A 15,600-nucleotide genomic window follows, 5' to 3' on the forward strand; every position below is an offset into this window, starting at 1 on the left:
TTTATATATTTATAGTGTATATATTTGTTTATATATTCTTTTCAAACTGAGACTGTATATATATATAATTTAAATCATTTTACTAATAATCCAATATTATTATTATTATTTTTGTATAATATATTTAAATATTAAATCAGATAAGGGTAAATCCATATTTGATCCAATTATAATCTATGAATGAATTGAATTTGTATGGCCTTAACCGGATCGGATTTGAACAAACGGATAGTTTGAAACTTGAAATTTATGATTATTGGACCAAAAGAGTATTTGGATAGTTTGAAATACCTTAATTTTTATGATAATTTTCACTTTTCAGAATTTAAAGTTTGGCAAACAAGAACTTTTTTTTTTTTTCTTTTAACTTATAAAATCCAATTATGATACCCCGAAGAACTATCATACCTACAAAACTGTATACATTCAAATGTGAGTTTCTGATTGGTTAAAGTTGTTTAGGTAAACCCAGGCCCTTTTTTTTTTGGTTTTTCTTGGCATATCCTCCTTCCTGGTTTTTTCTTGGCATTTATCTTTCTTTTTTCTATTTTTTTTTTGTTTTAAATAAAAAACGTAGTCACTGTATATTTGCTTAGATCAATAAAGTTGTATATTATAAAGACAGACCTTTGGGTTTTTCAAAGCCTCTTATTTTAATACATATCATTATTACATTTAAAAATAGCATTTTAAGAGAGAAGGAAAGAGAATATAAATGCACATAATAAAGTAAAATATAAATAAGTTGGGGTAAAACAACAGAAATACAAATGTTAATTTAAAAATCCACTAAAACGGGTCCATTTCCACTTAAAATATTAAGGCCCGTTTTCAATGAGACCCATTTCCAATAAATGGGTTCACATATAACTATTTAAAGTGGGTCCATTAAGACCTGTATGCTACATGGTTATTACGGATAATAATAAATTATTGAAATAATACTAATTATTTAAATATAATAATACTAATAAATTATTATAATTATAAATATATCAGTAATAAAAATTAATTTAAGTAATAATATAAGGATAATAATAATAATATATTTTAAATATAAAATTTTAAATTATTAAAATAATAATAATAAGAGTAATAATAATAAATAATGATAACAATAATTATTAAATTAATAATAATAATAAATACTGATAAACAATAGTAATTATTCAATTAATATTAATTAATAAAAATATTAATTTAAGTAATAATAATAATAATTTATTTTAAATAACAAATTGACTTGGCCATTCTTATTATAGTTAATTTTAGTTTTTAACAAAGTAATTAGATCATCCTTTTGATTCTTTCAATTTGTTTATACGTCTTTCTTTTATTAACAAAACCTGTGTACCGCACGGGTTCCCGCTAATGCTATTAATATAAGCAGTGGGCCTCACGTGCACCCTTCTCTGTCCCCACAGCCTTACCGCTGACTCCTCTAAGGCTCTAACGTTTCTTTTTATCAGTTTTTTGGTTATAGTGAGGAGATGCTCCCTTCGACCACGACTACGAGGCGGCCAGGCGGGAGAGACAGGGTCAATTTCGGAATTTCAACCGTTTTTGAAAGAAACGGAAAATTGAATAATTGACAACAATAGTAATTTTTTTTTTTTTATTTGGGTAGACATCAATAGTAAATCTTTATCTTCCTGCTGGGAGCCCAATTATTAACTTCAGAGAAGGAGAGTCCAGTGTCACGTTGGTTCCTTTTATCCTTTCTTTACTCACATATTTTATTTCTGCATTTTCTCCTCAACTAGTTTTGTTTTTAGAGTTTAGACTTTGGAGAGGTTGAGTGCAGCAATTAAACGCTAACGCAGACAGAGGGGGAGAGAGAGAGTAAGAGAGAGGATTACCTGGATTAGGCATTAAATACAATCTCAGAAAGAGAAAAAATTCTCTTAATCCTTTTTACCAGAGGCGGCGAATTCTGGTCCACTGTTTCTTCCTCTCCTTCTCCCACTCTCTTTATCCCTGTGTTTAAGGTGAGAAAAATTCAGATCTTTTGTTTATTTTCTTTGTTCTTCTTCTGATCTAAGCTTAGGCTTCTCGCAAATCGTGGTTTCTTATAATTTTTTTTTGAACTTGTCTCTTTCCCTGCTATTGATTCCGAGCTACGAGGGAATATTCTTCTTCTTTCGCCGTCGTTCTTCTACCAAGTCCCTTTTCTTAAAAATGATTGCTAGGGTTCTTCATTCTGTTTCTTGTTGTGCTTCTGAACCTGCTTTCTGATGTTATCCTCTCCGTTTTTTTTTTGTCTCTTTTTAAAAAGACTGCGCTTACTATTTGTTTTTATGCTGCTTGGCTCGTCCTACTTTTCATTTTGACAACTTCTCTTTTTGGGCGTTACTTTTCTTCAATTTATTACCGTTATTTCCCATGCAATCATGCTTAAACTGGAATTTACGAGTATTTTTCAATTTATTCTGTCTTTTTCAACAATTAAGTGTTTTCAGAACTCTGAAAGGCTGCTACTTGAAGGTGTATCAAGTTATCCGCATTTTATTTTGATTTGTTCTATTCGTTTAGTTTTTATGTTTTACTTATTTGGCACGCAGATGGTAATTTGATGATTTTGTTTTCTTCTTCTGAATGCTTAACTATTGATTTTCTTGCTTTTGTCATTTACTTAGTTGAGTAATTCGGCACCTTGCTGTATTGTTATTGTTTTTGTATCTCTGGTCTCATTTTCGTGATTTCATTTTCCAAATTGCGGTGAAACATATTGGTCTTGGTTGGGCGGGATTTGGGATGTGAAACACAACTAACTTTTTCTTTTTAATAAAAATAAATATGACCATAAAATTACCGTAACAATTCTAACGCACCTTTCAACTATTCCTGGAAATGTAGCCTCATATTTTACATATATATGTTTCCTTTTTATCAAAGGAGCATTCTGAGTTCTACTTGATAGGTTTTCTGTTTTCTGTTGCCGGAAGCAGTTTTACAGCTTGTATTCTGGATAGACATACATTTTGGTCTTTGGTACACGTGTTTATATGCAATGAGTTTTGTGTTTATTGAATATTGATACGAGTTTAGTGAATGAGTTGTGACAATGAAATGTTTGAAGGAATTAATAAGTTTGGCTTGGGGGTGGGACTGTCTAGAATTTTGATAGAAGGTGATGCGTCTAATATAATCAACTTCCTGGTGGGTTCCATGGGTCCACCTTGGTGTATTATAAACACCATGGCTGACTGCAGGACGCTTCTCTGTCGCTTCCGATCTCTCTTGGTCAATCATGCGCCAAGATGAAAAAATTTGTTGCTGCCTGTGCAGTGGCAAAACATGCTGTTAATTGTAACCATATTGCTACATGGTCTTCTGTTCCTTCTTTCTTGATACCAACTATTCAAAATGATTGTCTTACCAAGATTAATGAATGAATTTTGCCTTGTTGGCTTCAAGAAAAAAGTGAATCAGTTATGGGTCTGAGGCTGAATCTGAAGTCAATAGGACATGGTGGATTTTTAAATTTTGGCCCTCTTCTTCACTGCTTCTTCTGTATTCTTGTATAGGAAGAAGAACTGTTTTCTGTTTTTTTGCCCGTACCTTTTCTTCCTCTCCCTGTAACCTTCATCAGCCCTACAAGATAGTGATGGTGACAAGCAGTTGTAGTGCTGGGTATATATGGTTGTGGGGAATCACTAATGTTACAGAGGTCCTTGCATTGCTCGCTTTTGATAAGTCCAACTAGGATGAAGGGATTAAGGCATGATTATGGATACATTTCCTGTCACATATTCAAGCTTGTATTTTTAACTGCTTAAAAATATGGAAACGTGAGGTTAGATGCTAGGACCTTTAGATGCATGAGACACAAGCCTCATGGATTTCTCTTATTTAATTTTTATTTTTCTTAAGAGGAGAAAAACAAAAAGAGTATAACTGAAAAAATTATTACTTGAACAAGGATTATAAGAATATCAGAAGCTTTATTGGAAGTCATCTCATTCTTAAAAACCCTTTTAAAAAACTACAAATGTCTTTAATGTAAAATAATTCTTCAAAAGGTTTAAAATATGTTGAAATGTAGACATTAGCATGCATGTACACACAAAGCATCTCATGGTGTAAAGGATGTGCTTTCTATTTTCACATGTGAACCTCAAAGTGTAACATTTTAGGTGTTTTTATTCAGCCTTGCTCCAAGTTGAGCCTCAAGGGTAGCGCCCCATCAGGTTTTTAAACACTAGTATTATTTTTCCCCTGGAAGCGTAGAAATTGGCGTGCATGCACACACAAAGCATCTCACAATGTAAAGGATGTGCCTCATAATTTCATACATGGACCTCAAAGTGTAACATTTGAGGTGTTTTTCTTCGGCCTTGCTTCAAGGTGAACCTCAAGGCAAATGCCCTATCAGCTTTTTAAAACACTAGTATTATTTTCCTCTGGGTTTTCACTTAGAAGAAACATGGTCTAGTCATAGAAAACAAAACATTTAGATGGATCTAAAATGAACCTGACCTTGGTGAAGTGATCCTATAGGGAGATTAAGGTTTCTTCTGTATTCATCTACCATGCTAATGGTATTGCAAACCTGTGCATAAGTAACAAGTTGGCTGGCAACTGTTTCTTCTTGTGAACTTATTTCCCTACCGTACTTCTTGCATTTTATTTCCAAGAAACCATATGGAGGATTAGCTGGGCTCCTCCTTAAGTCATGACCTTATAGAATGCATAAATTGGTTGCATTTTACCCATTATTGCCCATCAATTAATGGAATCCAATTTTCTGGTCAATTATTCAACAAACCAAATGGTTGGATTGCTCCATTTTCTCTTATGTCTCTTTTCTTTCTGTTCCCTTTTTTGTACAAGTAAAATAAATTGGAAAATGAAGAGAAAATTATTGACCTTGGAAGCTAGAGACCAGAGTGAATGGTAGCAAATGGTTGCCATTTTTCATCACTCTACATTCCAATGTAAAGGCTATGCATATTACATACTACAGTTCCAAGGCTCAGGAAAATGCTTACATGCTTGGCATAGCATGCTTAGTCACTGGTCTTTGGTCTTCCTGAACAGGAGGAATGAGGTCATGGTTGAACTCTGATACAGTAGTTTTTCTTATCATTAAATGACAAGGAAAAGTAAATATTTCTGTAAGCTAGCAAACTGAATCTGTCTTATGCATTGTTTGTCTGCTTTGTAGGCTCTAGTGGATATAACATAACTTACCACTTGATTGGGGTTCTCTTTTACAGGTCCTGTACCTGAAAGGACTTGCTGTCCATCCTTCTTGTTGCCATGAAATGATGGATATGAAGGATTGGTTTCAATGTGAAGCCTTCATTTCCTTTTTTTTTTTCTTTTTCATTTTTATTGTAAATAGTAAAATGTTATTGCTGAAAGCAAAAAGAAAAAAAAAATACAAGAAAGAAGAGTTTTGAGAGAACATAGTAACATAAACAAATGTCAGTTTAATTGATGCATCTCTTAGTTTATTAAGTTGATTTTCAGTTTAGTTATTCTCTGATATTAAATTCAGTAGGAATCCTTCTTGAGAAGATCCAGATTTAAAAAATGGATGAATGTTATTGTTCACCAGAGTGTTCGTCTTTGTAGAAAGAAGTAAAATTATCTTTGTTATTGAAATCTGAATTCCTGTGAATTGTACGATAAAAGAACTAAAATTCTGGCATTATTATGTAGTTATTTTTTATGCATCCATACCTTTTCTGATTTAGAAAATATCTATTGCAGAAGTCACCTAAAGAATTCACAGATTTCATTTTTCAAATTTGATGGAGAAGGTAACTATTAGCCTCTCATCTAAATACCATGAACCCGTATTATTACTGTAAAACAGAGTGAGTCTTCTAGAGAAGGGACTCACACCTATTCCCCAGTTCATAATATATTCAGTACTGAATCAAAATCAACAGGCCAAGATTTAATGGATGCTAACTGTGCATCTGCATGCCCACCACTGTTTATTCGATCAGAATCCCTCAATTCCCCAAGTCGACCACCAGCACCAATGTTCCAAATCCAGAAGATATGTGCAGACCCAGAACCAAGTAGTCCTGTTTCTTACGAATCTTATCCCCAATATCCCACAAGTGTGTTTTCTAGGTCATCTACTTTCTGTACTGATTTATATATTTCATCTTCAACAAGCTCTGAAACCCATCGTCATCTTGGCAATTTACCCTTTCTCCCACAACCCCAAACATTTGACCAGCCAATTGCAACTGTTCAGTCATCTAAACCTCCATTGCTTCTGATTGGGGATTCAAGCAATCAAACTGAGGAGAAACGCTCGGAGGATTTGATGAAAGACTTCCTTAATTTTCCGGGAGATGCTTCAGATGGTAGCTTTCATGGTGCAAATTTTGCAAGCGACAGTTTAACATTTACAGAGCAGCTGGATCTACAGATTTTGTCTGAAGAGCTTGATATAGCTATGACTGACAACTCCGAAAATCCCAGGCTTGATGTAAGTACATTTTTCCTATACACTCATATTATGTGGAAATATTGAAAAGAAATAGATTGTGGAATCTGATGCTGCAATGATCATTGCTCTTTGTTTTAATCTTTATAGCTTTCTTTAATTTCTATAAGACCTTTTTTATTTTTATTTTTTAGGGAAAGAGGTCAATAGTTAGAGCTTAGAAGGTGAAGCTGAATCAGGTTTCTAGTAGACATCATTGGATACTTTACCTACATGTGGCTAGCATTAACTTCTAAGTTTTCTTTATATCATAATGGGGAAATATAGGCACTTCCAGATCATGCAAAGGTGTCCACTAATGAAATAGTGGCTATTGCTATCGTAAAGAGAATTTCCTAAGCCAAAAATTGACTTGATCATTCAATATACAAACTGGTTTCCTATTCTTCAACATGCTTTTTGGGTTGTCCTAAGCATTGTATTGACTGGATGGATAGGATCCAATTGTGTCAATTTTGGGATAGAATATATTGAGGAACACATCAAGTTGTAATTTCTTCATTGTTATGCATTCTTTATTGTATTGCTAAGCCATTGGTAGACTGTGTTATGTGATACAACATAAAGTTTCATTTTGATGCTTAACATTAGTTTACTGATTAAAAAATGATACTTAATAGAGTTTTCTAGAATTTGTTGATGTAACCAGATTCTCATAGAAGTTACTTGTGGTGAATCTGGTGATGCCAAGATGATGTCATTTTTTAACAGGATGGTTTAAATCCATGTCATTTAAACTAGAATGTACAAAACTGAAGTTCATCAAATATGTTTTCCCAAATTGATAAGTTCTTTATAGAGGTACTTTTTATTAGTTGAAATTCTGAATAACAACTGATGTTGGTGTAATTTTTTAACAGGATGGTTTAAAACCACGTCATTTGAACTAGAATGTATAACAACTGAAGTTCATCAAATATGTTTTTCTAAATTGAGTAGTTTCTATATAGAGGTATTTTATAATTTGAAATTCTTGATAGTCATGATTACACCTATTTATCCTGTCCAAATGTATATATTGGCTAAATTCTTTTTTGAAGAAGGTAAGGTGAAAACTATATTTAATCAAACATGGGAACATAGTACAACAGAGCGCATGAGAAAGCAGGTCAATCCCCCAAAAGGGGCCCACCCCCGCAACAGCAAACCAGCTATAAATCCCACAGACTCCCAGAGTTCAGCAGAGCAGTCAGATTTTGATGCTAGAGCTCCTTTACAACTGAAATCCAAGAGACAAGTTTACGAACTGAAATAGAAATAAGCTCATCCACTTCCTTTTTTGAACCTCTAAACTGTCTTTTATTTTTTTCCGTCCACACTACCCCAATCACAGCCGTCAGAATGGAGAGCCAAACACACTTCCCTCTTTTGCTCAAACCCAGGAGTCTCTAGCACCACAAAAGTTCCTTGACCAACCTAGGCATGGCCCAACCCACTCCCACAGCTTTAAAGTAGTGCTGCCACATCTGATAGACAACTAGACAGTGAATGAAAAGGTGGTCAACATGCTCCACCACCTGTCCACAAAAATTACAGTTCAAGTCAGGAAGTTGCAACCCTCTTCTAACCAAGTTATCCTTGGTCAGACATCTGTTCAACACTGTAGCCCAAACCAAAGCATTGATGCTGATGGGGAGTAAGGATTCCAGATTCATTTTGCCGGGGGCAGCCCAAAGCTACTTTCACATAACTTGAGGGAAAAAGACTTAACTGAAACAAACCATCTGTACTCCACTTCCACCACCATTGGTCGTCCCGGCTGGCTAAATTTCATTAACAAGTAATGGTAAATAGGAAAATTATCTTCTTCTGCCATATTGATTTTGTTTTTGTTAGAAGAAAATTAAACAATGAGTCAGGGACTACAAAAACATTAATGTACAAGCTACCATAAGAAAAAAGATATTGGTTTAGCTTTAATAGAGTCGTAGTCTAACAGGCAAGCTGGACTAGAGTTTTTATTGGTTATTATGGAACAAGACAAATAAACTTTTGTCCTTCAAAAGAGCCACATTTTCCCAAACCTGAATTTTAAAAGAAATTAAACATTTTAGATATCTTATTAGCTCAAATCAAAATACATAAATATAAGTGAAGGTGAAAATAAATTAATATGGATCATACTACAATGCTTTAATATGATGTCAGAAGTCTTGCATTCTTAATCCTAGGAGGTTGGGGTCTTTACATTGAAATCTTTTATCTTTTCAAGGCCCCTTGAAGCAAGTCAAAACAAGCCAGGGGGGGGGGGGTTGGAGACGGTGCAACTGACCCAAATTTTTGGCCCATATATAAGGGGTTTAGGTTTATGATTTTGGTCGCAAGTTACTTTGTTTTTGGTTTAGGGATCAAAGATTAGTTACATTGTTGTTGTTCCTTTGTGGAAATTTTTCCATATGAGGTTCTATCTACAACAACTAGGGCTTCAGCCATTCAAAAAAATTTATAGAAGGATTGCCTAGGCTGAGGCCTGAGGTGCACAAGGCACACACCTGGATTGAAGCAAGGCACTTGTCTTGAAATGCACTTTGCCACCTCGCCGTGCACTTAGGTCCAAAACACTGCTTAGCACCTCAAATCAGTTCTTAAAAGAATAACTGTGGGGTAGATAAATTTCAATTTAGTGACAGCATCTTGCTTTGAAAATTGATTTTTTTTTATGAAGGAAATATATGAGGCAATCACTCCTGACAGTAGGTTGAAATGCAAGCCATTCCATCAGCCAATCCATCCCATCCAGCCTGTGGTCCCACCTGTTGATGGTCAAATTCATTCAAGCCCCTCCACTCCTGGGGCTGCAGCTGCTCACAAGCCAAGGATGAGGTGGACACCGGAGCTTCATGAGCGTTTTGTAGAAGCTGTGAACAAGCTTGATGGGGCTGAGAGTAAGCAATTTAACTTTGAACTAGAAAACTAGATTTTCTCCATTTTGCATGATTTAACCTTCATTGTCAGTTCTTTACTAAATCTGCTTAAAATGTTAAACAAACATTTTTTATGATACCGAGATTTTGAAACAGATATGGTCAAAAGTGGTCTTAAAAATTTAAAATATTTGAACAAAATTCTTGAGATGCTATCATTTGAAAATTAATACATAGTTAACATATTTTCACAATGGAGTGTAGAGGCAACTCCAAAGGGCATCTTGAAGCTTATGAATGTTGAGAGTTTAACCATCTACCATGTTAAAAGCCACCTACAGGTAATGTTCATTTTGTCATTTAGATCTTTGAATTAGTTTCTAGTTTTTCTATTTTGCACAAGCTGATATTTTATATACGTATAATTTGCAGAAATACCGACTTGCAAAGTATATGCCAGAGACAAAGGAAGGTAAAAACGACTTGACTGGAAGGAAGTTTTTTATATGATAAACTTGGTAAAGTGGTGTTTTACATTCTTAATTATAAATCAGAAGTCATTAGCTACTTGCGATTGAAAAAAACAAAAGAGCATTAACATGTTAAGATTGTAATATTAAAGAATATTCAACTAAACCGAATCATGATTCCTATCATAAATCACAAGATAATTTTATACAATATCTGCTTCTATAAATTTACCAAATTAAAAATGTTTACATGATAAAAACTTAAAATCTATATAGAAAAGTAATATATCCTGTTAATCCATATCTACCATATATGCACTTAATACAGTAGTGCTTACTGCTTGTACACTAAATGCATAAGCCAATCAATACACTTATAATGGGGGGGGGGGGGGGGAATAGGCCTACTTGGCTCTAGTTTCCATCAACCCAAACACAATCCACTGATAAAAGAAAAAAAAAAACCATGTGTTAAAACCTCAACCCTAACCCTAACCCAATCAGATCTTCAAGTTGAGGTGGGGTGCAAATAGACCTAGTTGGCTCAGGTTGCCGTCAACCCTAACAAAATCCACTGATAAAAAAAAAAAAAAAAAAAAAAAAAAACCTAACACAATCCACTGATAAAAGAAAAAAAAAAACCATGTGTTAAAACCTCAACCCTAACCCTAACCCAATCAGATCTTCAAGTTGAGGTGGGGTGCAAATAGACCTAGTTGGCTCAGGTTGTCGTCAACCCTAACAAAATCCACTGATAAAAAAAAAAAAACCTAACACAATCCATGTGTTATAACCTCAACTCTAACCCTAACCCAATCTGATCTTCAAGTTGAGGTTCTCAGCCCTGACCATGTTGGGTTCCAGTTAAAACTTTTACCAACCAAATTTACAAATATATGCACTAATGTGCACTATCATATTCATGCAAGCAGACATTGTACCTTAGCTTTTTCTCAAAAAATAAAAATGTTACATAGACATCCAATAAAGGTTCAAAGTATCGTTACGTATCGGCCCGTATCGGCCGATACGTATCGTTCCGGGACCCTTCTGATACGTCCCTACAGTGGGTGTATCGGGGATCTGAATGGTTCAGGGGATGGAGGGGTCCTAGACCGGCTCCCCTGAACCAGTTTTGAAAAAAAAAATAAAAAAAAAGGTAAAAAAACGAGTATCGAAACGCCCAATACGCCCCTACTGGCATATCGGGCGTATCGATATTTTGAACCTTGCGTCCAATTATAGTAATATTTTCAACAAACTACCTTCATCACCATTTTCTTCTCCCACTCACATAAACATGCTTATATACATATATCAATACATGTATACAAGAACATATTACAAGTGTAACACATTGGATCTGGGTTGGGTGTGTATCAACCCTAACCTGACCTAACTTCTATATCAGGTTGGTATTTTCAACCATAACCCTAACCGAATCATTAACCCAACCCTTTTTTATCAGGTTGAGTTGGATTGGATTTGTGTTGGAAGTGTAACACATTGGATCTGGGTTGGGTGTGTATCAACCCTAACCTGACCTGACTTATATATCAGGTTGGCATTTTTCAACTATAACCCTAACCCAATCATTACCCAACCTTTTTTATCAGGTTGAGTTGGCCCAACCCAAATTGTACCACTAGCTATTCAAATAAACTCTAAATAGGTTTTAGATAACATAAATAATCATATTTCAGTCAGAATTTTAAAACAAAGGCCCCTTGAAAAAATTAAAAGAACAAAAAGGAATGACAAAGTAGAGACTTTCGGTCTCAATTGAATTGATTTTGAATGAATGAATTATATACATTGTAAGATTCACAAATAGAATCATAGGATTCAAGCAGTAACCATAAGATTTCTTTTCTTTTCTTTTTTTTTTTTTTTTGCAGAGAAAGAAATTTAGTCATAAGTTGTGAATTGAAACCTTCGGGATTCACAATTAGAATTGTAAATCATAAGATGTTGATGCACTTTACTGTCCATATCATACCTATGATGCTTCATCTGTTTGGAATGTTTGCTAAATGGGTCAATTCTTGGATATGGCATAGCCTAAATATAAAGTTATCAAAGACCGGAGCGTGGTATCTCTTTTTTTAAAGTGATACTTGAATGGTAATAAGTAAAACAACCTCATGTTTTGTTTTCAGTTCCATACACCAGCCAATTGAATAATTATTGAAAAAATTGATCTACAAATGAGGCTCAGTTTGGGAAGAGCGCAAATACAAAAATGTACAGTGCAAATACAAGGTTTAGAAATACTGTATATAAGGTTTTGCACTGAACATATTTGTATTTGCACTCTTCCCAAATGAAGCCTAAGGTACATGAAATAATATTTATCAAACAGATTGGTATCACTTTGCCTCCAAATACTGCCCATGATCATGAAAATGGATGAGGATGGCCATAAATTGAGAGGTTATATTTTTCGACTGGTCTTTCTTTTGGTTGTATAATATGCACAGTTTGCTCAGTGTATGCTGTCTGGATTAACGAGTGTGTCATGTTATACATGGAGAGTGGATGGTAGATGTGGTTGGTTAGATTCAGTTTAGTCACCTTCCTGCATTCAAGAGGAACTCTGAGCTTTTCAACTGTTTCTTTCATCTTACATTGGGACTATCCTTTAGCCTGTTGAATTGAACTTGTCAGTCAGTTAAACCCACTATTTGAAAAATTCCTTTATATTTCATCACTTTATTTAATATGCACTCAAAATAGAGATTATTTTATTGCTTAAATCTCTTTCTAATAGTCCAATCTTTATTTGATCAAGGAAGTAAGAAAATTAACAAATAGTCAAATACATGAAACTCAAAAAGTGAGACCAACCTAAAATGTAACTCATTTAGAGGTTGGTTGCTTCCATGGATGGCTCTGGAGTTATGTTTTTGAGCCCATATTTGGCTGCATTAAAAAGGACATCCCCCAATGTTGGTCCCAGCCAGTGTTTTAAAAGGCGTAGGAGGCGTATGCCTGGAGGCGCTCCCAAAACGCCCTGAGGCGTATGCCAAAGGTGCTGACACCTCTGAGGCGTACGCCTTAGGTGCAAGAGGTGTATGCCTCTTGCGCTTTTTTCATGAGGCGTGCTAGAGGCGTATGCCTCATGTGCCTCATGCACATCTGATATAAAAAGACAGAAAAAAAAAGGAAAGGAAAAGAAAGGGAAGGGAAGAAAAGATAAGGGGAAAGAAAGTAGTTTTGCCCTTGCCCCTTCGGCTAGGGGGCTTCGCCCCCTAGACCCCCCTCACTTCACTCGCTCGCCTCCGCTTCGACAAGACCCCCCCCCTGAATTAATGTTATGCATTTTTATTCTTCTTAATATAAATTATTTTTATTAAAAATAAAGAAAAAATGAGATCCCCTCCCCTTGAATTAATGTTATGCATTTTTGTTCTTCTTAATATAAAATATTTTTATTAAAAATAAAGAAAAAATGAGATCCCCCCCTTCCTCTTCATCCTCCTCCTTACCCCCCTCCTCTTAAGGAGGCTTATGCCTCCTTGTGTTCGGGAGGCATACGCCTCTTGCGTTCTGAACTACGCCTCACACCTCTAGGTAGTGGAATACCTTGTGTCACGCCTCCACGTTTTAAAACATTGGTCCCAGCTATCTGGGATCTTGGGAGGGGTAGACTGCATATGTTCCTAACCTTTGGCACCATGTCTGGCCAGTGGCCGCATTAAGCAAGAACATTCAAAACATTTTGAATTATATTCCAGCAACAATGTTCTTTCGTGATCCTAAAATAGGAATCAATTTTTGAAATGGTTTTACTCTTCTTCTTGTGAAGACAAGAAGGCTTCAAGCTCTGAAGATAAGAAGGTGGCTTCAACCAGCAAAGAAAGTGATGCACGGTTGAGAAGGTCCATGCCATCCTTTTTTTTCCTGATTGACCAAGTTACAGAGGAACTATTAGTTGCTCATGTAATACTTTTCACTATTGTTACAGGGGCATTCACATCACAGAGGCTCTTAGACTGCAAATGGAAGTACAGAAACAGCTCCATGAACAGCTTGAGGTGTGTATTCTTACTATGCATGGCATGTTCACATTTGAACATTAAGCATTTTAATTCATGGAACTTCTAGTTTTCTTTCTGGGTTAATAACATGCACCTGAAAAGCTGCTCTAACTCGTTCAGCAGTACCTTCTCTGGTCATCTTTCATTGTATTTATTTTCGTTGATTTGGTTCATGATTGAAGAAAGAAAATTCTATAAACCTAGTGAGATTCCAGCTGTCGTCTTACAATGTTGCAATGATTTTCACTGTCTTAACTGTTCTTTTCTTTCCTTGTACGTAAGGTACAAAGAGACCTTCAGTTACGTATAGAGGAACATGCCAGATACCTGCAAAAAATATTGGAAGAGCAGCAGAAGGTTGGCAGCACCCTAATCCCTGCTTGTGAACTGCCGTCATTGAGCAAAGATCCAGAAGGGCAGCCCGTGCCTCCATCTGCCTGTGCCTTATCCCAACAAGCTGAATCTAAAACTGAGTCCCCATCCCTTCCAGCAAAGCATAAAGCTACCGACTGTGCTGAACATGAGCAGTTAGCATGTCAGAAGCGGCTTTGCCGTGAAACTAGTCCAGAAATTGCAGAAGCCAAACCAGAAGTAACATCTGATGAACATGTGGTTGAAAATCCGGTCCCATGACTCATCCATTGCCCCAGTCAAGAGATCACAATTGTGAAACTGTCTCATTTCCAGTTTCCGTCCGTTTCATTCTCGCAGAAAATTGCTCAGTACCTTTGTACATCCCATGTAAATCAGAAATCGTAAAACTGGAAATGGGTTTACCCAGACCAACTGGGTAGTTGTAGTCTGACTGACTGGTTTTCCTAGTGTTTTGAAGATGATTAATTTTGGGAATCGTTTTGAAATTTGACCATATCATGTCTTCCTGATGAGAAGGATGCTTGGTGCTTATTTACAGTAGAGGTTAGATGTGCTTCAAGTTTCATTATGGTCATTAGTCACTACCTACCAGCTGCGGTCCCAAAAAAAGTGAAATGTTTTCGAGTGGCCATTGAAGGACGCGGAGATTGGAGAATGATTTTACTTGGGGCTGCGAGCGGTATCAGATTGTTTGAATTCAAGATCAAATTCAATCCTGGTAATCCGAATTCGATTATCAAATATGGATCATTATATATCGGATTGATTCAATCTGATTATATATCGGATTGATTCAATCTGATTCAATCTATGAGTATCGTTGGTTTGAATGTTGTGTTTTTAGCTGTATACAATTCAATATCTCATGAATAAAATCAAATTTAGATCTTAATGTTACTTTCAAATAAGGTTCAAAGTATCGTTACGTATTAGCTGATACGTATGCCCCTACAATGGATGTATCGGGGGTCTGACCGGTTCAGGGGATGGAGGGGTCCTAGACTGGCTCCCCTGAACCAGTTTTGAAAAAAATAATAAAAAAGGTAAAAAAACAAGTATCAAAATGCCCGATACACCCCTATCAGCGTATGAATATTTTGAACCTTGTTTTCGAAGTCCAATTTGATGCGTTACTTGCTAATGGTTCATTAGTAATTAAAATTGTCACTCGAGGTCAGTTTGGAAAGAGTATAAATACAAATAAGACTTGTTATTCAACAGTATAACATGACTTATATACTCGTGTCAACCGATATCAACATCAATAGATATCTATCTATTATCTATATAGCTAGATTCATCGGAATAATTTGTGAATGAAGTGAATTTTTAAAATTGAATAAATATAAATAATAATAGAAAATTAAAAAAACAAAAAT

General features: G+C 35.4%; 1 protein-coding gene across 9 annotated transcripts; it reads left to right on the forward strand.

Annotated features, from left to right (window-relative positions):
- The first annotated feature begins 1,621 nt into the window (after window positions 1-1,621).
- On the forward strand, window positions 1,622-14,714 carry LOC148844424 (myb-like HTH transcriptional regulator family protein). 9 transcript variants are annotated; one of them, XM_088957529.1, is made up of 10 exons: window positions 1,764-1,988; window positions 5,220-5,295; window positions 5,719-5,768; window positions 5,901-6,454; window positions 9,138-9,357; window positions 9,601-9,677; window positions 9,769-9,808; window positions 13,615-13,687; window positions 13,774-13,843; window positions 14,129-14,714. In XM_088957529.1, the coding sequence occupies exons 4-10, from the start codon at window positions 5,912-5,914 to the stop codon at window positions 14,477-14,479; spliced, it is 1,374 nt and encodes a 457-aa protein (XP_088813655.1). In that variant the 5' UTR covers window positions 1,764-1,988; window positions 5,220-5,295; window positions 5,719-5,768; window positions 5,901-5,911; the 3' UTR covers window positions 14,480-14,714. The 9 variants fall into 9 exon arrangements, with proteins under 9 accessions (XP_088813654.1, XP_088813651.1, XP_088813656.1 ...); XM_088957528.1 differs by lacking the exon at window positions 5,220-5,295 and having other exon boundaries at window positions 1,622-1,988; XM_088957530.1 differs by lacking the exon at window positions 5,220-5,295 and having other exon boundaries at window positions 1,672-1,988; window positions 5,722-5,768.
- The last annotated feature ends 886 nt before the right edge of the window (window positions 14,715-15,600 follow it).

Source organism: Nelumbo lutea, chromosome 8 (assembly GCF_056320005.1).
Source record: "Nelumbo lutea isolate HS-2025 chromosome 8, American lotus-T2T, whole genome shotgun sequence".
Taxonomy (NCBI): Eukaryota; Viridiplantae; Streptophyta; class Magnoliopsida; order Proteales; family Nelumbonaceae; genus Nelumbo; species Nelumbo lutea.